Here is a 22,441-nt window from a genome sequence, read left to right on the forward strand (position 1 = left end):
GCCTTCTTTTTCCAAACATGATCTAAAATAGCAACAAGAAAAGTAAAGGGAAAAGAGCAAAAAAATAAAATAAAAGAAAACAAGATAAAGTGAGAAAGGGATACCATTAAAGTTAGTACCTTCTTAAGAACATTTTAAAAACAACAAAAGTAAGGATGTTCCCATTTTCCGGCAAAAGCAAGAACTTTCGGCCTGTGAGCTGTCAAACACAAGCTAGTAATTTAAGTTAAAGTCTAACGTACAGGCAACCAATTAACTAACTAACTAACAAACTAACTAACTAAGTACTTTATATTAAAAACATGCAAGCATTAAAAGCAGTTCATAGGAGCTTGTCACAGATGCAGGGTATGCCATTCAGTTCAGCAGCAAACAACTTGCTGGTATGCTAGCCTAATCCGTGACCAACTTCACATGCTTACATTTGGAATCAAGTTTGAGCTTTGGAACTACTTAGTTTAAGCCTTAAAATCAAATTGAGACCTGAACACTAACATTACTGGACATTAACCAACATAAAGATTCACAACTGTATGTGTTTACAAAGTGTCTTACACAAAAAATAAAAGCATGTAAATCTCTTAAACAAAAAATCAAAGCATTTTAAAAGTGATATTGAATCTCAAATAAACAAAAAATAGTTTGAACTAGTTGCATAGAAAATATTCTCAAGGAAAAAGAATCAGTTTCTGTAGTAACTTATTCACAGGATCCCAAGATAGGTATCACTCAAATGTTTCAATCTTCAAATTGAACAAAGACCTCAGTAAAAGCTGGAAAAAAAAATAAAAATAAATAAACAACAACAAAAAATATGGGTACAAGGAGAAAACAACGCATCCCTGAACGAGAACCCACAACTTTTCCAAAGACATTACATACAAAAATCTATGGGAAGAAAAAACAGAAGAAAAGAAGAATCAAAACTCACAAGGGAGTGGCAGATCAGTAGCAAACCGTGTCGGGGTCGTGGGTTGTGAACAGAGCAACGGAGAGAGGGAGGGCCTCGGGCTGTTGGGTTAAGCGTGGAGGAGAAGGGGGCTCCGACGGACGGAGGACTGGTGATGGCGTCGAGGTGTGAGTGGTGGCGAATGGTGCCCCTAGCAGCGGCGATATAGAAAAATCCGAGAGAGAGAGAGAGAGGTCGAGGCCAGATTTGGGGGAAATGATATTTCCGTCGTGGGGGCTGGGGGAGAAGGAGGGGTGGCCGTCGAGGTGAGGTGGAAGTGGCATGGTGGGGTCGCTGGCATCGGGTTGTGCGCGGCGGCGTGGGTTAAGAGAGAATAAGGATTGGGGAGGCAGAGCTGGGAGGGAAAGAAATGAGGGGAAAAACATAATGCGAGTGGTTTAAATTTAATTTCACTTTTCCAGCGATTTGGATTCGCCGCAAATAACATTTAATTTTCGCCGTAAATAGTATATGTTGCTTGAGTTTCTCTAATCCATGGAAATGTTTGCCGCTTACTCAAATCGACAAAATGTTTTGTGATGATATCAAAATCGCTGCAAAAAGTAAAAAGTAATTTCTTCTCTATCAATTCAAAAATTCCTGATGGAAAGCAAGCGACGACCTAGAAATCGTCGGAAATAATGTCTATTAGTGATTTTTTTGTTGCAACGATATTAAAATCGTTGGGAAAGGCCTAAATTTTCTAAAAGGCTATTTGTAGCGCTTTTTATTCGCCGCAATTAAAATGCTGCTACAATTACTAATATTATTTGCGGCGACACAAAAGCGCCGCAAAAGGTCTAATAGTCGCCGCAATGAGTGAACAGTAATTTCAACATCAGATTTTCAGATACATTGCTTTGGATTTCAGCGGCGATAAGAAAATTGCCGCAAATAATGGTTAATGGCAATGATTTTTTTTTACGGCAATAATAAAATCACTGGAAAAGGTGTTATTTCTTGTAGTGGATGGAAGTACTAAATGGAATGAACTCATCTTGCTAACCAAAATAGTAAATTGTTGATTGCCCAAAGTTGTAGCAAGGACATCAACAAGCTAATGCTGTGAAGAAATATAAAAAGTCTTGATAACGTCAAGCTGAATGTGTCTTGTGCACTCATGAAACACTAGGTTGGTATCAATTACTATGAGAAACCCAAAAATCTGAGAGTAAAGTGAGAAGTCAAATAATTTTACAAGTAGTGTCAGCATGCCATTGAGCGATATTTTGCCTTAGCCAATAACATGCATTCTATTGTTCCTTAGATTTCTAAAAAACCAAAGAATTGCCAACTAGGGCAAGATGCCCAATTTGAATCTGTAAGAACTTTAATATGTAGAGGTTTGTTAACTCGAAAGAAAAGACCACGAGTAGAAGTACAATTTACATATAATAAAATTCAATATGTTGCTGTCAAGTGAGGCTGCCGAGGCTTATCCATGTATTGACTAAGCCTATGTATAGAATAAGGGAGATTAGGTCATGTGAGATACAAAAGCCTACCAATGATGAGTCTTTAAAAAGCTATATATAGGATCCTATAATAATTTGCAATCTTCTCGACTAACTTTTAGTTGAGTAACTGGCTTAGCACTAACAAAACCAGCATCTTGGAATATCACAAGACGATAATTTTATTGACATAAAGAAATACCTTGAGGAGACTGAGCTACTTTCTGACCAAGGAAGTATTAAGTCTTAAGCTGCCCAAAATCCTTCAGTTTGAATTTCTAATCCAACAAATGTTACTGGACTGTAAATTATTGCGGGCTAAGACTATTTATTAATCGATAAAGGGTCGAGTTATGGGTGGCTTGAATTCTTAATTAGTTTAGCAGAACGATTTACACCAGATCATCTAGGTAGAATATGATGGACCTGGTGAAGGGAGATGACCCTGAATAAGGCGTAATATTAATGGAGATATGCAAAGGCACATGATAAAGATATACAATAATCACAAGCAAGATTTCTAAGCCTTATTAAATTATATCTGGGGTTTATTTAATATATTGACCTAAACGTATGTAATATAATATTAATAGACATTGAAGTACACAGGGCCGGGGTTTGATGTTATTCAGTTCAGATTGATCAATATGTGATTTATATATATATATATATATGCTTAAAAGATACATACAATATTGGTCATGTTATTCTTTTTTTTAAGGAGAAATCACTATCATCTTAAATTATGGAAAGAAATGGAAAAACACAGAGAGAGAGAGAGAGAGAGAGAGAAGAGAGAGAGAGAATATGACGATCATTGAGCGTACCCCATAGCTAAAGACAGTAAATTTATTAGCCTGCAATTGATAGCGTAATGGGAACAAGAACAACCGATGTCTGCCTGAGATTAATGGACGGCCATGCTTGAAGACTGTTGACCTACTTTGCTGTCGAATATATAGGGCCTCATCTGTAACATTTTACCTTTATCATCCAAATGAAAAATGGCGTAGATTCTGCAATAATTAGGGGTGCAACCCGCCCATGAGGAGGCAGAGTCGATCCTTCCCCGCATCCCGCTTGGGGGCGGGGGTGGACCCCCTCATCCGCTCCGGCCTCTGCAATAGTACACATGGCTAATTGGGGTCTGAAATTTATTTTTGAATCTAAAAGTAATCAAAAACATATTTTTAAACTCAAATTGTTGCATAAATTAAATTATAAATTTAAATTTTTAAATATGACGATAATTTAAAAACTAATAACATAATTTTTAAATTTATTAATATATATAATGTGTAAGTTAATATATATAGCTAATGGGATTTGATCAAGGTAAGACTCTTGTATTGTCTTGCGTTCTGTATGAAAACTCTATTGGACTTATATTGTAACTTGTATAAAAGTAGCTTTCGTGTCATAGAAGTTGTAGTCAAACTTTTAAATTTCAAACAATGATCGAGCAGGGACCACATATTGTTTATTAGCGTAAAGATGAAACATAAGTGGTTGGGAATTGGGATTCAAATCATGCATTTAAGAATATAGATAGATATATAGGCCTAAAAAATGGGAATGTATAAATCGTGCATTAATACTGCAAGAGTCCTGTCAGCACTACATTTAAGAATGTCATTTGGGTAGCTTTGCAGTTAACAACTTAACGTAAATATCATATTAATTGCTGATTGATACTTCAGGAAATGTTTTTTTTTTTTTTATTTATTATTATCATAAAGATACTAAATGAAATTGATTTTTGAAGAAGAAAAAAACTTAGAAAGGAAAGGATAGTAAGTAATGTCTGGCTGAGAGTACAACATCTAAATTAATTAAGAGTAGTACGTAGGGTATTTATGTTCTATTAATATTGTTGTCATGTATTTTTAAGATCTATTAGAATTCAAAATCTATAGCCTACGATGAGAAATAATTCGACATTCAAATAATTGCTGCTGATTGCATTTTGTACGTAAACTGATACACCGACCGGCTAATTCCTTTGTTATAATCATGCGCACATGCATGGATTCTAATCACTGCATGCATGCATGTGTGTACTTTCCTTGCAATTAGGACTGTAAGCATTCGAGTTGAGTCGAATTTTTGAATTATTGAGTCGAATTGGATCCAAATAATTTGAGTTTGAGCTAGAATTCGAGCTGATCAAACACAAGCTTGAGCCGAGTCGAGTTAATATTTATTGATTTATCTAAACTCTTTAACTAGCCTGAGCCGAGCTGAGTTATTATTCGGGTTTGTTTATACTCTTTTATATATATTTTTTATTTATTTTTGAATGAATTGAATAATTAAAAATACCAAATCATAAAAAGATATATATATTAAATCTAATGAAATTTTTACAACTAATACATAAACCTAGTTATATTGAATTATAACATTTTTATGAATACATTAATTTCTTATATGGTTTTTACATTGTACTATATGAAACTACCAAGTCCTACATACTAACTATAACACATATATATTATAAAATACCAACTATATAATTAATCATTTAAGTACTTAATTAACTAATATATAATTATGGACTATATTCAATATATAGGCATAAATGACTACATATAAGTAACTGAGTTAAATACTAAATATTTAATTATAAAATTAACTATGTTTATATTATTAAATTTAATACATATATAAGCGTGGGCACACACATATGAGAATACTAATATATAGAAATAAATTATACGCACATATATATTCAATAATTTATGAATTATTTTTAATCGAGTTACTAACAAGCTGAGTCAGACATAAATTATACGCACACATATAGCCCACTTGAAGTAGCAAATGAGGTGTTGAAATGAGAAGTTTTTATTTCTACGGATGTTACGTACCGCAGAAGGAAATAACAACATCACAGTAAAATATAGTGTATTTCTTATCATTTCTTTATAGTTTGTTATTGAAGAATATTAGAAAGTATGAGCTACATGAATAATTTTATATACAAGATTCATTTTATTAATTTTCTCATAATTTTCAACATATCAGATACGTGAAAAATTAAACTTTTTTATTCGTTTTTCTAAAGTATAGTTAACATTTCTTAGCAAATATATATTTCGAAGATGGGTTTTTTCTTGACGGTATGTGTATATATTTCATTAATTATAATACGCATTAAAGTGCATTTAAAATGAGAATGTCTATCCTCTCTGTGACAAATTCATTGAATAAAATCTAATTTTATTTTCTTTAAAAAAGAAGTATATATTAAAATCCTTCATTTCTTTGATAAGAATATTATGATGCGTCTGTTTTTAGAGAAGATAGATGGTACTACGTACTCCTAATTTTATCAAATATTTCGAAGGTAAAACTGTAAACAACGTGGCAATTAAGTCACGTGCTTGTTTTCCATGAAACCAACTCCTGTCCAAAGAGTCCAAACCCAACTCCAGCATGCATGCACTTATCCCAAATGATTTTGAAACACCTCCTATCCAAATGAATATACAGCATTGCCTAAGAAGAGAAATAAAAATGTATCGTGTAATATATATGTTTATATATATAAGTACAAGTCCATGTCAAGATGGGTAATTTTTACCTTTTAAAAAAAAAAAAATTATGATTCAAAGTACGTATACAAAAGATGGGTTTACTCAAAACTTAAAGAAAAATTTTATTCATTATCTCCAAACACCACACTATACTTCATTTATTTATTATTTTTTTAATCTTACCAAATGTATGGTATATGGATGATGAGTATAAGAATTCAATAAAGTTAAGAAGAATAAAAAAAAAAAAATATGGTGTGTGGTGGTGTGTATGGATGATGATTAGCAAAGCTCAAACCTAAAAGATGTCGGCTTTTATTTAGATTAAGGCCGGTCAGTTGTTTGGATTTTATCTCAACTCATTTCATATGATCATTATAATTTTTTCAAACTTTTAAATAAAATATGATAAACAATTCAACTTTTCAATTTTTAAAATAAAAATAATATTAAAAAAATATTTTATAATAATATTTTTATTTAACTTTCAAATCCCATAACCTCCTCTCATCTCAACTCAAACACATTATCCAAAACTCCTCCAAATCTAAAGGCAGTTGTTAGAAAAACGAAAAGAACAGAGTGGGCTGGCTGTATAGGATAAGATTAAATAAATTATATACATTATCAGTTTTCATAGAGTATGCATTATTTAAATACAAAATACAAAGTCAATTAATAATTTTTTTTAAAAAAAAAATCTTATATTTCGTTATTGCCCAAAAGGGAAAATTTTTTTGAAACATTAATCAATTTTTTTTGTTTGGTTTACGAGCCAGGAAGCTATGAATGTATTATTACAACATTTAATTCTACAAGCATTACTTACATCTAGTGTGAAATATATGGTGTTTTGCTCATTCAATTTGCCAATATAATTTGAAATAAAAATATATATTTTAAATTTTATGCTTAATAAATAGTAAATACCAATGATTTTAAAACTACTCCCTTACAATAAATTATAAAGGATTAATATTAATTAATTAAGAATAGAATAGACTGCTGACTGGGAGGGAGGCAGTTCCTCATCCAGGTTCACAGCATCCTTCCCTCCTTCATCTGCCTTTTTCGGCACTCAAACACGAGTACCGTAACAAACAAAAATGCTCCCATTAACGACACTCAGAATCTCTCATAAATTTTCTTGTCCCATAAAACCCAATATACAAAGCAAGGGCACCGTATAGCCATACGACTGACTCTCTTTGCCTTGAGACATCAAAGCTGGTGCACTTGTACAAAGTCAATGCACCGACTGTTCTGCTCCTACTCTCCGGATCTCTGTCTCTCCAAGCTCACTTTCAGGTGAGCTTTCGTTGAAACTGGTTCTGGGTCTTGATCTGCTCTCCTCTCCTCTCCTCTTCTGACTTTTCTTTTTTTTTTTATGTATTCTCATTTGGGTTCTGCGTTTTCCAATTGGTTAATGCTGAGAAAGAACAAATCAGGAAATTATTAATGTATTCTTTATCATGTAAATATTTATGATTTGGAAATACGGTTTTGTGTTGTGCTTGTTTTATGCACTCTCTCTCTCTCTCTCTCTCTCTCTGTGTTTTGTTTTTCCTTTCAAATTCTGTCTTATGTAGTTGTTTTCTCATGACAGAACAGAATAATAAAATTGATCAATGCCGGGAAAGAACAACCTAAGTACTCAGGCAAGTACTCTTCAAGTTTAATTGGCACATGAAAGTTCTGCTTTCAATTTGTTTTAAGTCGACATACATCTTCAATTATCATCATGTCATAATTCAGTTACTTTATGTCAATTGTCACAGAGAGAGCTCATCCTTTCTATTTGTTTTTTTCTTTTTTGTCTTATCACTTTTCAGCTAATGTTTTGTGTTCAAGGTCTTCACCTTAAAAAACTTCAATACAACCGCCCCCTCTCTCAAGGGATACATGGTTGATTAGCTAGTTCAAAAACTAAGTTGGATGAGAAAATACTGACAGGAAAAAGATGGAACTTTATGCATTGGACATATCCAGTAGTTCATGTTTGACGTTTTCAGAAGGAGAATGATATATTCATTCTTTTTTAAGACATTGCTTTCGATTGTTTTGTCAGCACCTTATTTTTTGTTCCTCTGTGTTTCTTACCAGAGCTGGACAAGTATATTTTTCTCTGTTACAGACAACCTTGAGCTGCAAACGTTTGGTCAGATTCCTTCAGACCAAGTAAGTATCCAATCGGTATTTTTTAGGATCCGTGAATATATTAGACTATTAGTTGCATATGACTCTGTCAATGTAATCTTCGGTCGCAGAATATGCCTCAAGACAGGCTGAGATCAGCGGTGTATAGATCATTTGTCACTTGTGACGATCCAAAAGGAATTGTAGATTGTAAGACAATAAGAAAATCAAGGACAAGCAGTGAGAAAATAGAGCATAAGATCGAAAGCCGAAGATTACCAAAGAACTCAAATACGTCCATTTCACACAAGGCAGATAAAAAGGAGATGCTCTCCAAAGGGTTGACAGAAGAAGTTCCTAGTCCATCCTCCTTTCAAGTCATGGAAGTCTCCAGAGGAGCTCAGAAACTGAACCAGACGATTGACTCGTGGTCCAAAGGAGTGAGATATGATGGGCAATCTAAAGATATTGCAAAAGATTTGTTGAAAGAAGCTCTTGATCTGCAGGAGTCTCTAATCATGCTAGGAAAGTTGCAAGAAGCTTCAGATTATATGGGTCGATTGAAAAGGAAGCAGAATGAGAAGACAGAAAGGAGAAGGATTGATGAAATGGGGATTAAGAGAACATATTCTAGTAAATTTGGGTATCAAAAGCTCCCAAAGGGATTTCAAAAGCCAAGAGTTTCAGTTGATGGCTCTTCAAGGAATCACAACATCGAGGAGCTTAAGAAAGTGATCAATGACAGCCTTGCTAGGCAGAATCTATTGCCAAACCCATCCTCTGAAGAAATGGGTTTTCTTACTCAAAGAGACTCGGACACGGCTTCAGAGATCCCTTCCACAAGCTCAAACAAGTCTTTGATGGTTCATTCAAGTGATTTTTGTTCTACTGAATCCTCTCTTTCATCAACAGCTTCACAGAAGAAGTCAAAAACTCCAAATTTGATTGCCAAGCTTATGGGTCTAGAAGAGCTCCCTTCAAAGACACTGCAGGCCACTCTCCAAGAACATTTGGAGAGTGAAAGAATTTCAAGTCAGCGAAGGCTGCTTTTTGATATCGATATTCCGAAAGGAAGCAATCCCCAATCTATGGCACAGCATGTGGATCCAGAGCTGAGGACACTGGAGAAAATACTTGAAACCATGCAACTCAAAGGACTTCTGAAAAGCAAATCTGCCAAAGAGCTTAAGCCTTATTCCTACCATTCCAATGATTTCCATTCCAAACACAGGTTGATTGATGAGATACCGCCTGTTGTTCTTATTAAACCTATGCGTGTCTCATGCCAGTTGGAGGAGCTCCACACACCAGTGCTGCAGGAAGAGGAATCTTTGAACACAAAAGTAATCCTCACAAAACCGAAAACAGTAGAAGAGCCTACTTCCAAAACTCGCAAAGGGGCTTTGAGTTCCAAGAGAGGCAAGATGGAAGCAGCAGAGACTCCAATAAAAATGATTAGCTTGGAAGAAGGAGCTAAACGACATAAAGAAGTACTTATGAAAAGAGAAGAGAAAGAAATCAAGTTTAGAGAAAAGGATTCAATTAAGCTGAAAGCTTCTGGTCTTGTAGATCACACACGACAGAAAAAAGAAGCAATTGGCAAGAAGGCAAAAGTTGCTTCTGCCAGCAGGAAACCAACGGAGATGGTGAATGTGAGAGCTAAAATTGTCTCAAGATCTGAAGATCACGCCAAGGCGAACTCTATAAAGCCGAAAAAGGGATCAAACATTATAAATAACCAGACTCCCGGGCAGCCAAGTTCTACCCAAAGCACCATCTTGAGACGCGCCTCAAAAACAAAAACTTCAATTTCTAATTCTTCTGATCAGAAAAAGAATCAGATGAAGAAGACAACGCCTGTCAGGGAGCCTAAAGCAGCCAAATCAGTTGAGTCTTCCTTATAACAACTTTCCTTGATTTGGCCTAAGTGTCTCTTTGCAACTTCTGTTTTTTCTGTCAAACCAAGATTTTAGCTGTTATTATTTTGAAAACCATTGAGGCGGTTTTAGAAGTATGAGAAATACAGTACTAAGTTTTGACATGAATGGAACTGTGAAAAAGAAGAATCTATGGTTTGTGAAAATTAATGCAGTCTTCTTCTTTGCAGATAGAGAGTTCTAGTTCCAAAGAAGATGACAAGAGGATTGATCTTGGAAGTCAAAATTGCTCTCCACAGATAAGAACCGGCACTGCTCTGGGGGATCAACTTCCTATAGAGGTGGACAAAGATGCCTCTCAATGTCATATTGGAGGTAAGATGCTATACTTTGATTATGCTATATTCACTGCAGTAAATCAGTGATACTGATAAAACGGTGTGACTAGTTATAAATATTTGCATGTTTAAGGCATATCACATCTCTTGATCACAGACAGGGATAGATACAATATGATGAAAAACAAAGATGCTTTTTTGTAGTTGTAATGGTAGTGACATCCCCTGCATGTAATAAAAACTAGATAAAATAAAAAGGCTAAGATTTTAATATCGTGTAAGTGTTATGCTTCATTGAGCAACTCAATATTTACTTTATGATGAAAAGTTCTACTCATAAGACCCTAATTTTTATTACTCGTATTATACTACTGGCATGGCAAGTAGTCAAGCCAATCATTTGTTATTTTGTGATTGGACATGTCTATCAATGCTTACCATGTCAATGGTGCTTTGTGGGTGTTAGGCTTGAGGTATTATGAGTATTGGGACTAAAATCTCCGTATTAATTCAAGTAGATGTCAAGTTTTAAGAGACCCAATTTGCCTTGCTATCACTTGTTTGTGTTTTCTTTTCTTTTATATTTTCTTCAACCCAACCAACCATCATTTTTCAGCTCAAACTTAGGGTGAGAACACCACCACAGTACAAATCAAGATAACAAAAAAGGAACCATACACTACTCAAAACAAAACTCATTTGCACCTCAAATATGGCATCTTCTCTCTATATGTCACCAAAGTTCTTTTCACGTCCCTTGGAATATCCTTCTGAGCCAAATATTCACGAGTTATTCCTTTAGTACCAGATTTGGCAAAGAAATCGGCACCTTGGCTAAAAGGCCCTGCTATCACCTTCATAGTCGTACAGACACCATTAGCCATTCAAGCGTCTGCATCTTCTACCTCTATAGAACAGGAAAAGAGCACCGATATTGATTCAATTATAGATCTTTTCCCTTTTCTTTAGGCAAATAAAATTTATATACTTTCATGCGTCAATTTAGATGTTTATGTAACCTCTTTTTTTTTAATTGCAGAGCATTGCAGTAATAGAGAAAGTTCTCTTTCTGATGTCACACCATTGAGCCCCAAACATGAAATGGATGATAAAATTGCCGAGGAAGCTTACCATCTCATCTTTCATCCTAAAACAGATACCAAAAGTTTCAAAACTGGAACTAATCTCGAAGCTTTTCTCTTAAGCAGTCCATCATTTCTCAGTCGTGCAGTGGAGCTTTTTGATCTCAATGGTAGTAGTTCTACAAGTTTTGAAATATCAGGCATAGATGGTTTGGAAGTAGCCAATGGGAGACTCACTTTAGGATGCGCAAATGAACTCATTGAACGTAAAAGCCTTATAGTTTCACAGATGGTCCATCCTCTGTTACTAACACCTGTGAGCAATGTGAGAGCATGCATCTCAATAGACAAGTTGGTGGAGGAAGTTTGTAAGGGTGTTGAAAATCTGAGAAGCTACAGCAAGCTTGCTGGTGAGAGTCTTTGTGTAGACGGTCTTGCAATGTTGGAGAGAGATATAAACTGCAATGGTGTGGAAAATGCAATCTGGGTGGTGGGTTGGAGGCATGGGTTTTCTGATGATGATGCAGAGGACGTTGTGAATGAGATAGAGAAGTTGGTTTTCAATGGGTTGATAGAGGAGGTCCTAACATAATTGGTGGTTTGGTATATTATACAGTTTTGTTTGGATACATAACACTATTTTTTTTTTTTTCCCGGTATATATAATGGTGCAATGCTGATTACAAGACAGGAGAGCTGAAACTGTCATCTAGTTTCGCAAGGTTGGGATCATTTCCATGTGACTTGTTTTTAAGCAGTCAAATGCATATCTCCTAGCATGTGAACTATAACTTCCACCACTTGCCCTAACTTAGAAACTGGGATTTCCCCTTTTTGGTGAGTTCAAATGTATTTCCGTTTAGATTTTCTCAAAACAAGTTAAGCAGCCCAAATATTCAAGAAGACCTAAAATGAAATTTTCTGGATGCACTCGAGAACTAGAGACTTTATATGGATCATTATGGTTTTATGTGGAAAACTGTTCTAAGAATGAAGCAGGACTTATACTTCAGTTTAGAAAAATCACTCTGCCACTCTTGTGGCTATTGAGAAAAACAACCTGACTGAAACAATTCTCTTTAAATTCAAAGATGAGTTGAGATGGTTTAGATAAATTGAATAAAATATTATTAGAATATTATTTTTAATATTATTATTATTTTAAAATTTAAAATAATAAAATTATTTATAATATTTTATGTGAAAATTTAAAAATATTATAATGATAATTGGAATTTCCAATCCAAACTGGCAGACTGAAGTGAATCTTCCCAATAAGCCATTAAAGCTCAACACGTCATTGAGGATTATGTTTTTCAGTGGGAAATCACAGCTGTTCAATATTCACCAATAGAATACTACGACGTATTGTAATTGTTTATATACTACCTCAGTGAAAGTGACAAGCACAGATGATAGACAGATTCCTACCGCCTATGTGGAATATGATCATCATCAAACGCATAACAATTGAAATAGTTATAAACTAATTTTTTCTAGTTAAACTGCAGAGGCATATTTGGAGCGCAGAGAAGCTGCAATCATTGAGAGGATAAGGACTGTTTCAACTACCGGTCTATCTATCATCGTATCGTACATCATCTGAGAGCGGAAGAAGAATCGAGAGCCACAATATAATGTTGGTCTCTCTCTCTCTCTCTCTCTCTCACACACACACACACATACAAACAAAGACATCAAACATTTATGTATGTACATATAATTTTAAGAAGAGGCTCCCTTGAAGATAAGGAAATTGAGGGTCTCCAGTGCAAAATAGATGAAAGTCCCAGGTGTATGAGTGAAGAAGCTTCCAAAATTCGAACCCACCACACATTGCCATCCACTCCCATACATCTTATCAAACTCCTGCAAACACAACCCATAAAAAAAAACACTAGGATTAAGCAACAAAATGCATACAATAGTGTAAACAATAGTGTATGATTGATGAATAACTGGAACAGCTTTTGATCGAAACAAAGCAATAAACACACCTTCTTGACATGGGCAGCAATTGAGATGCAATCGAACACATCATAGAGATCAAGGGCCTGAGAAGCACAAGCCATGGCTTGAATCTGCATATTCTCTGCCATGTCTGTTTCCCTTATCCTAGCTTTTCCTTCCAACATCTTTTTTTTTTTTTTTTTGGCTCTCCTTTTGGAATCCCAGAAGCGATTCCTTCTCTCAAATATGATATGAATGTATAGAATAAGAAGGAAGAATTATGTGCGTATGATTCTGGAGCACAGACAACGAGAAGCTTCCCCATCTCCGTCATGATCACAGTCCAAAGTGACCAACTTATAAGTAAGAGTGAACTTTGAGGTGGGCACGTCGCCCAACCTTTTTGGCTACTTTCTTGTCTGCATGCGCCGCTTTCCAAACACTTGGCCATTTATCATACAAGCACTCATATGCAAAATCATATCTATTGATTTTGCATATCAAAAGCAACATCCGATACATTATTGAGTAAAATAATGATAAAATATTATTATTTTATTATTATTATTTTTTTCTTAAAATTATTTTTTTCTTTCAAATTTTTTTTCGTTGGTATTAAGAGAGAGTATGGAGAATGAAATATTTTGAGAGAGGATTTATTTTTATTGGTGACGAGAGAGAGTGGAAGATAGAGAAAAAAGTAGTAAAATAATATTTAGAGAGTGAACAGTGTATATTCAAATTTTTGTAAGAAAAATTCTATTTATCATCCCCACAACACCATACACCACGTTTTTTTTCCTTACCAAACGTGTGGTATATGAATGATAAGTAGAAAAATTCAATAAATTTAAAAAGAATAAAATTAAAAAATTAAAAAAAAAAATATGGTATGTGATATGTAGATGTATATGCAGATGTATAATCTAATGCTAGTGCTCTTTACCCCTTGAATAGGGAGGGGAAATTTTTGAAGCAAAATCGCATCTGCAATAAATATTCCATTCTTTAAATTTAAAAAATAAAAAATGAAACTAGAGAAATCTTCATACGAGGTGACTTATTGATTTAATCGATCTATATAGTAATTTAATCAAATGAAAGAAAAGTTAATGGAGGTCGAATTCAAACTGAATATTTACTTTAAGAGGAATAAATAAAGTGAAACTATCCCAAGCAGTGAAAAATCCGAATTATATCCCCGACTGGACAGTGCAACCACTTATACAATATATAAGGATTGCTCTCAAAGGTTTTCACATATGGGAACTCTGGAAAATATACCAAGATGAAATTGGGTACGCGCATTTCATTACGCAGTGAGCTGCTTCTAAAAATATTTTTGAAAATATTCCATTTAATACTTATTGTTATTCCACCCTTTTGGCTATGTTTTCATAGTGAGAAAGACCCACCTTTATTTTTGTAAATATGCTGCTTCATGTAAGGGACCTTCCTTTTTATAATATAAGATGCTTATTAAAAATAAAATAAAATAAAAAATAAAGTGAAACTATCATTAACGGTCTGGATCCTGTCCATTTCGGTCTCCTTAAGAGGGACTTGAGAAATAAATATAAGCATAGGATTTCAATTAAGAAGTATTTGAAAAGTAATGATAGCTAACGTGTCAACCTCCTATTGGAAGATATTTTCTTTTAGAAAAAAATAATAATAGCTCACTCAAACTACATTCAAATTGTAATAATCGTTCAAACTATTAATTTGGGCAATTAACCCTATATTAACAAAAACAAATACAATATGCACCTCAATAAAAAAAAAAAAAATGACAAAACATCTTCATTAAAATTTGGAAATTAAAAATAGAAGAGAGATTTTGGGTCAAATTTTGGGTCACTTTTTTCTAATTGTTTTTCATTTTTTAGTATTCTCTTGTAAACTTAATATGGATGTACCATTTTGTTAAATTGTTAGAGATAATTTAGACTTTTAAAGGAAAAAGGGATTTTTTTTTTTTTTTTTTTGTACTTTAGGGGTGAGTTCCAAAATTGATAATTTTGAGCTAGTTGCAAATGCTGAGAGTTTTGCTACATACAGTCATTTTTTTGTATTCTTTACGTATTTCACTAATATAATTGATCAAAACAGTTATTTTATATTAAAAAAATGACAGCCAATCATATTAGTGAAGTACGCAAAGAGTATGCAAAAGAATAATAATATACACACAACACATTGTACAATACATTACAGAACAATATTATAAAATGAATGTATTTTTGTAAAATTATGTTACTTTTATAAGATGTTTTACAAAAATACCCCTCATTTAAAATATAATTGTGTAAAGTATCGTAAAAAATATTATATGTAAATCATTTTCCATATTTTGTATACCCATCTACTTTATTTTAGACCCTAAAATTTAGAGAGATTCTAAAATATCTTAATACTAAATATACATATCACTAGATCTTGTATTAGAGTGGCATTATGGGCTAAAGAAAGCTTTATTGTTTTTGGTTCTCTTTTTTCTTCAAGTGGGTGTTCTTGGTTGTCTTTTTACTACAAGTAGATTGTTGGCTGCTTACCAATATCCTACAACAATACGTGTAAACACATATAAAGACTGAATCTGGCAAGTGCATAATTAGATCACTCAGAAAACAGAGATAACATACTGCTGCCCTTTATCTACAAAATGAAAAGCTGCCCAAGAAGGTTAAGGTAAATATATCCTCCAATGGAATTTACGGTACACACCGAAGGGTAATTTAAGCAAAGCAAATTTTACTCGTGGAGAAACAAGAAATCCTAAGACAAACAGCCTATGAGCCTCAATTTTGAACCAAACTATATTTCCAAGCAAACACTAGATTCCATATTCAACACAGGAACCAATTTTACATAAGACATTGAAATTTCACACTTCAATGATCACTGATTCTTGCCTTGTGAACGGATTGGTACCTGAATTTGAACCTAGTTACTAAACAGACAACTCTACTACATCTAACATCTTCACTCTCAGCTTCTGTTGAGTCTACTTCTATCCACTGACATAACCTGTGAATCCAAGGTCGATAGGATCTGAGGCATCGACATGCCCCCAGACACAACAATTTCTGCAATTGAAGAGCAAAGAAGTTTTCACATCAAACTACATTAGATGGTAAGTCCAATTGAAGAAATTTTCTTTGCTTTTATATTGGGAAAAAAATGAACTTATTATAGGACCCCCAAAAAAATTAATAACAGGGAAACCCTTAAAAACTAAGTATCTTCATTTACAGACCATTCTTGTTCCATGACTCAATGAACATGGCTTTCTGGTGCTGTTAGGTGAAAATTGCAGATTGAATATTTTATAAGCAGGGGCAAGAAGGTGATACCAGGTCGACAACAATTCACTTTTCCCTACCTCTGATTTAACAATAAAAATAACAGCTAAGGAAATAAATTACTCACCAATTCCTTCACGGACTGATAAATTTGGTCTGATAACATCCTTGGTATTGACCAGAAATATATCTCCAATGTAAAGATGGTTTGTCGGAACATAGACACAGTAAAGCTCCTCCTCTCCAGAATAATTCTGCATTAATTTATTTATTGAGAAAAACAGTATAAATGCTATTTCATTTCAGAACTTAATAGGCTATTTTAATATAGCATAAAAAATGAACTTCCAAAGACAAACTAACAGTTCAAAGATAAAGAAGTTAATAACCGGGGTAAAGACCGTTAAACCAAAACTAATTACTGATATTCAGTTTGTGAACTTTCTCTGTATGTGAGAGTTGTTTTTCTTAAAACAGAGAAGGTGAAACATTTCTAGGAAACATCCAGGGAACAAAGTCTTGTCAAGAGACTATTGAGTCACCTCTATCATGGAATGATTGCACATGTAAATTGACATCAATTTAATATGGGTAACTGCCACCACCAGTCCAAGAGATGTGGCAGTACACACATTTTCAAAGAGTGAGGCAAATTTGAGGTAATAATACTTTCACTACATTAATGGATGATGTTTAATTGAGGCGGTACTGCGATGATAATTTCACAAAGAGATTGTTTTCAGACCTGGAGGACGACGGATGAAGTGATGAAGCCAAATGCATATTCACCGATACGTGGATGCCTTATTATGGCTACTTCCTTAAAGGCCTGTGTGTTTTGATCTGTTTCAAACAGATTAGAATATATATCATTCCACTGAAACTGATTAAATCAAAACAAGGGCAGGAAAATGTGCACAAACCAAACCTGGTGATATGGCAGAACTAATTTGCTTGGAGGCACTGTAGATATGACGAACGAATGGCATCCGCTTAATAAACCACTCTCCAAGTGCAAGGATAGATGCACCCAACCATGATGACATGAACACCCCAACCAAAAAGATGAATGTTATTGAAGTTACAAATCCAAGACCTGCACAAGAAGTATAAGACTAAGTGAAAACTTCCATAAGATACTGAGGTTCAGTTCATTTTGACAAAGACATTATAAATTATGGAAGCATGCTTTCGATCTATGAGAAAATGTGCTCAAAGCACGAAGCCAGACAGCCATCTCTTGACAAATGAGAGCAACTTCAGAAACCCCATAGAGGTGCATGTTTCTCTTAGTAAGCTTCCTAATCCCTTAATCTAAAAATGACAAAATATATTAATACTAGAGCAACATAATTTGCAGCTAGGTATAGAAAATGTCTCTATTTCCTCTCCTTTTCTTTTACTCCATATAGACACCACAAATTTAGCAACAAAGATCCACAGAAATGAGAATCAGTGGAATTCATGTCGACAAAGTAGCATTAACTTTAGTATCATGTATTTTGAACTTTCAGAAAAGAATATAAGATTCATGAAAACATAATATTTACAAATTTTTCCATGAAATAGAACTTCTCTGTGCTCAATCAACAGAAGCATCTAGCAGCAGAAAGTTTTTTTTGATAAGTAAACGGTAGTATAAATAAGAATAGGCAAAGCCCAGGTATGCAAGGTCGTATACAAGAGATAAAACCTATCTAGTTGCTAAAAAAGAAAGAAGAAAATCATGTACATTTAGGCCATTAAAATCATGTACAACAGAAGCATCTAGGACTAGCACTATCATAAAAGGGAGATGACTTTCTCAGAGAAGTCCATTCTGTACAAACCAAACAAGGCAAAACAAGCCATGGGAAAATGCTGCCTCAGATAATGATTTCTCAGAAGTAATTGATTAATACATCTCAAACACATTTACCAACACTGGGATGAAGGAAAAGACTTTTTATTTGACACAAACGTTATGCTTACCAAAGATATCAATTCCAAGCTGAGCATATATAGGAGAGAAAAAGCCATCCACAAAGTGAATAAACCACCATGTTAGGTAGAAAGTAATTGCTATTGGAAATAGGATGACACTGCAAAACAGCTAAGAGTAAGCAACTACTATAATAGCAGAAAGCACAGTAAGCATAGACCTTGAAAGCAAAGCATATCCATTAAACCATACCATTCATAATAGTTGGACTATACAATTAACAAAGTATTAAAAGAACACCACACACTTTTCCAAGTACAATTCTGTGCAAGTAAATCAAGTATCAGAAACTAAATCTACCAAGATTCTTAAGTTCATCAATAGGAGAGCTATCCTACTTACCCAAGGAACAATATTTCATTCAACATACATCATAAATGGGCTGATCAGCAGGCCAGGATAAAAACAGCCCCACGACAGACTCCACCCACCCGCCCGCCTGAGTAATGGGTGGATTCTTTTCACCTTCTAATGGGCAGCCTGCCTGGGTAGATTCCTCTAAAATCTGTAAAGGTCAAGGACATAGCACGTTCAGAGGGCTCTGAGGTGGATAATACCCGCTTGTCCAAACCTTAATATTATATATATTTTACAATCTTTTTAACATATTGCATCATTTTTCCCTTTTTTCCCTATAACTGTCAAATGTATCTCTTTCAGCACTTCATCATATCGTTCCTATTCAAAATTGTTGCCCCCTCCCTTTCAAACCAAATCGCCACTCCTGCCCTCCCCCCTTCTCTATCTCCATACTCCTTACAACAAATTATTTTGGCCCCGTTTGGATTCAGAAATGAGTTGAGATGATTTTAGATGAGTTGAATAAAATATTGTTAGAATATTATTTTTAATATTATTATTGTTTTGGGATTTGAAAAAGTTGAATTGTTTATTATATTTTGTGTGAAAAGTTAAAAAAGTTTGTGTGAAAATTTGGAAAAGTTGTAGTAATGAGATGAGATGAGTTGACGTGAGTTTTGAATCCAAATGGGGCCTTAATGTAAACTTTCTCCCTCTCTCATTTTCTCTGTTTTGCTCTAATTCCATTAAGGGTTTTTGGGTTTTTGCTCATTGGTTCCTCTGTTTCTCTCTTCTCCTTAATCCATTAGACCCTCTCTCTGTTCGGCTTCAATGGACAGGAGTAAAATAAACGACTAAAGGGGGTGAGTTTTAGCCCATGTCCGAACTCCTTTGGGTGGGGAGTTGGTTTCAAAAACAAGCCCCGATCATAATGAACAATAAACTCTAGGTTAGATTCAAAGCATTCAATCTTCCAATACGTGCAAGTTAAGTATGCCTCAAGACTTATAAATTTAAGTGAACTTCCAACACCCAAGAATTCCTCTAGGTGACATGACCTGGAAATGTCACATTTCAAAATATCCATCTATCAACTTTTTTTTTTTTTTTTAATTTATGTTACCATAATATCCTTTCATAGAAGACCAAGGTGAACTAACATGTCTTCAACATGTTATCAAGGCTTCTGCTAACTGAAAGATTCCAAGATAACCCTTCCGAGGGAATAAAAAAAAATTGGTAAGGTTAAAGATAAAATTTAGTGGTTTAAAAATAGATGAAAATTTCAACGGAAACGAGTACAAAAAAGATTGCCACCCCACCATAGTAAAAAGCCAAAATAGGACAGAAAGTATCGAAACCAAGAAATACGCGAGGGGAAGAAAAGGTGGCAAGTTGAGCTTCCCTAAGAAACTCCATAGGAAACCACCTGCCCATTTAAAACTAATTCTCAGAACCCACAGGTCATATAATGATGTCAAAAACAGGAACAGGTAAAATATCATTGCAGATAGTTTCAATATAATCATAAACAAAATCCTGCACAAGTCATGAAAATTGACTCCACTACATTTAAATACAAAGTCATGCCAAAAAATAAAAATTTGTACCAACGGATTCCTTTATCTGTAAAATATCATCATGATGAATTGACAGGAAGAAAAAAATACACAAGTTCATCAGTTTAAATGTGGGTGAACTTCTATGCTCCTATGCATAACAGAGCAACTATACTGAGTATGTAGCATTCATCTTGATGCAAAAATACTGAGGAAAAATAAGCAAGAATTGCGCACCATCCAGTCATGAACTTTTTTGAAGCCCAGCTCCTAACGACTTTGTAAAAGGTCTACACAGTGAAGACAGTGTACAGAATCTGTCAGAAACATACTAATCCTATATAAGAACATAACAATGGAATCATTCATGGCACTACAATCTACGAAAAATATACACACATATTTGGAGTAACAACTACAAATAGGAAAGTCAACTTGTGGAACCTACTACAATTATAAAAGGCTATTGGGAATTGAAGTCGATGAAACAACATATGAAGTACTAGGTCGAATCAGAAATCAAACCAACAGAAGGTTTAGAAGATGCCTTGGTAAAAGCTATTTCAATCTAACAGTCTATCTTCAAACAGGAGCACGTGGAGCTAATGCATTTTGCCTGACAACCAACGTGAGATCCATTACTGCCAGAGATGTCGATAAGGTAACCTGAAATCTACTTATTCAATTTCGTAACTTGAGAGATTGTGCATAATTAAATTCCAAGTCAGAACAATGAAGTTGTTAAATGTCCATTGATTTTCCACACAAACCATAATTCAAATCTTTCAGTTTCTCAACGAACTCGATCGACCCAGAGATAGAACCAGAAATGAAGAATTTAAGCAATAGTCGTTTGATCATATCAAAATCAGCAGACAATTTGACTAACGAAGTTTAGTTCAACTCGTTTAACTTATGAATATAACGTTTAGAGCAATTACGATTAGTACCAAAATTAGAATCAAAAGAAGCTCTACTCCAAAAGAATCCAAAATATGGTCTTCAAATCACAACTGAAAACACTATGAGAACAGGTCAACGGCCGACCAAAAAGTAAGTTTAAATAGTGAAAAGGAAAAAAAGCATAAGCATAACCTAATGAAGAAGTACAAGTTCCCCATCAGTTTCGTAGGGAAGCAAACGCAGCAGAAGCACAAGCAAAGATTAGAAGACCCCAGATAGAGAGAAAGAAAGAAGGGAGATTACCTCTCGGCCCGCATGGTGGGAAGGAGAGGAAGAAGAGGAGGGCTTGGATGAGGAGGCGTGGTCGTCCCCGGAGTCGGCGACGGGGATGAGAAGCTCCCGATCTCTGTCTCTGGTGGCCATAACGATAGCCGATTTGTCGTCGCCCATCAGAAGAAGAACAAAGCGAGGCCGTTCAGGAATCCGAACGTTTCAACGTTACCGTGCGGGCAGTCAGAAAGAGAGAGGGGAAGAAGAAGAAAGAAGAAAAGAAGAAAGAGGAGACAAGCTTGAAGAAGAGAGATGAGGAAAGGAGCCTTCCTAGAGAAATCTCTCCCAAATCCCTTTCCCTAAAATCTTTCTTACTAATAAATTTTTAAATTCAAACTAAATACATATATAAACATAACGTTTTGGGTAACGACATGAAGTGTGCGAGGACTGCGAGGAAATGTGTCTGGCGGCACCACTTAAGGGGCGGATTAAACAATGTTAATTACATATTATCCAATCACATTGCACTTTGACCTTTGTAGCCTGCTGTGTTGTCTGCAGTGGTTGATGATCTGTCTCCAGTGAGCGGGGTGCCAGAGTTTTTTTGTTTTTTGTGTTTTGTTTTCCCTATCGAGGCCAGGTTTCACGTAATTAAACGTAGATTATAAAAGAATTTTGTTTCGTACAAATAAATTTACGTATATTAATATTATTATTTTTATATTTTAAATTTAAATTAATATTATTTTTAATAAAATTTACATTTTGATCAATTATATTAAATAGATACCCATA

General features: G+C 34.5%; 3 protein-coding genes across 4 annotated transcripts; 1 reads left to right on the forward strand and 2 right to left on the reverse strand.

The window, feature by feature from the left end:
• The first annotated feature begins 7,064 nt into the window (after positions 1 to 7,064).
• LOC121251571 lies at positions 7,065 to 12,138 on the forward strand. 2 transcript variants are annotated; one of them, XM_041150851.1, is made up of 6 exons: positions 7,065 to 7,390; positions 7,554 to 7,600; positions 8,046 to 8,120; positions 8,204 to 9,967; positions 10,186 to 10,330; positions 11,333 to 12,138. In XM_041150851.1, the coding sequence occupies exons 2-6, from the start codon at positions 7,571 to 7,573 to the stop codon at positions 11,965 to 11,967; spliced, it is 2,649 nt and encodes an 882-aa protein (XP_041006785.1). In that variant the 5' UTR covers positions 7,065 to 7,390; positions 7,554 to 7,570; the 3' UTR covers positions 11,968 to 12,138. The 2 variants fall into 2 exon arrangements, with proteins under 2 accessions (XP_041006785.1, XP_041006784.1); XM_041150850.1 differs by having other exon boundaries at positions 7,065 to 7,385; positions 7,544 to 7,600.
• A 713-nt stretch (positions 12,139 to 12,851) lies between these two features.
• Positions 12,852 to 13,745, reverse strand: LOC121251573 (dynein light chain 1, cytoplasmic-like). The gene is made up of 2 exons (XM_041150853.1): positions 13,373 to 13,745; positions 12,852 to 13,244 (listed from the first exon to the last, which is right to left on the reverse strand). The coding sequence occupies exons 1-2, from the start codon at positions 13,508 to 13,510 to the stop codon at positions 13,101 to 13,103; spliced, it is 282 nt and encodes a 93-aa protein (XP_041006787.1). The 5' UTR covers positions 13,511 to 13,745; the 3' UTR covers positions 12,852 to 13,100.
• Positions 13,746 to 16,011: 2,266 nt separating this feature from the next.
• Positions 16,012 to 22,090, reverse strand: LOC121251572 (protein CONTINUOUS VASCULAR RING 1-like). The gene is made up of 7 exons (XM_041150852.1): positions 21,677 to 22,090; positions 20,708 to 20,760; positions 18,602 to 18,711; positions 17,559 to 17,726; positions 17,376 to 17,473; positions 16,758 to 16,884; positions 16,012 to 16,414 (listed from the first exon to the last, which is right to left on the reverse strand). The coding sequence occupies exons 1-7, from the start codon at positions 21,821 to 21,823 to the stop codon at positions 16,317 to 16,319; spliced, it is 801 nt and encodes a 266-aa protein (XP_041006786.1). The 5' UTR covers positions 21,824 to 22,090; the 3' UTR covers positions 16,012 to 16,316.
• Positions 22,091 to 22,441: the final 351 nt, after the last annotated feature.

Source organism: Juglans microcarpa x Juglans regia, chromosome 2S, assembly GCF_004785595.1.
Source record: "Juglans microcarpa x Juglans regia isolate MS1-56 chromosome 2S, Jm3101_v1.0, whole genome shotgun sequence".
Taxonomy (NCBI): domain Eukaryota; kingdom Viridiplantae; phylum Streptophyta; class Magnoliopsida; order Fagales; family Juglandaceae; genus Juglans; species Juglans microcarpa x Juglans regia.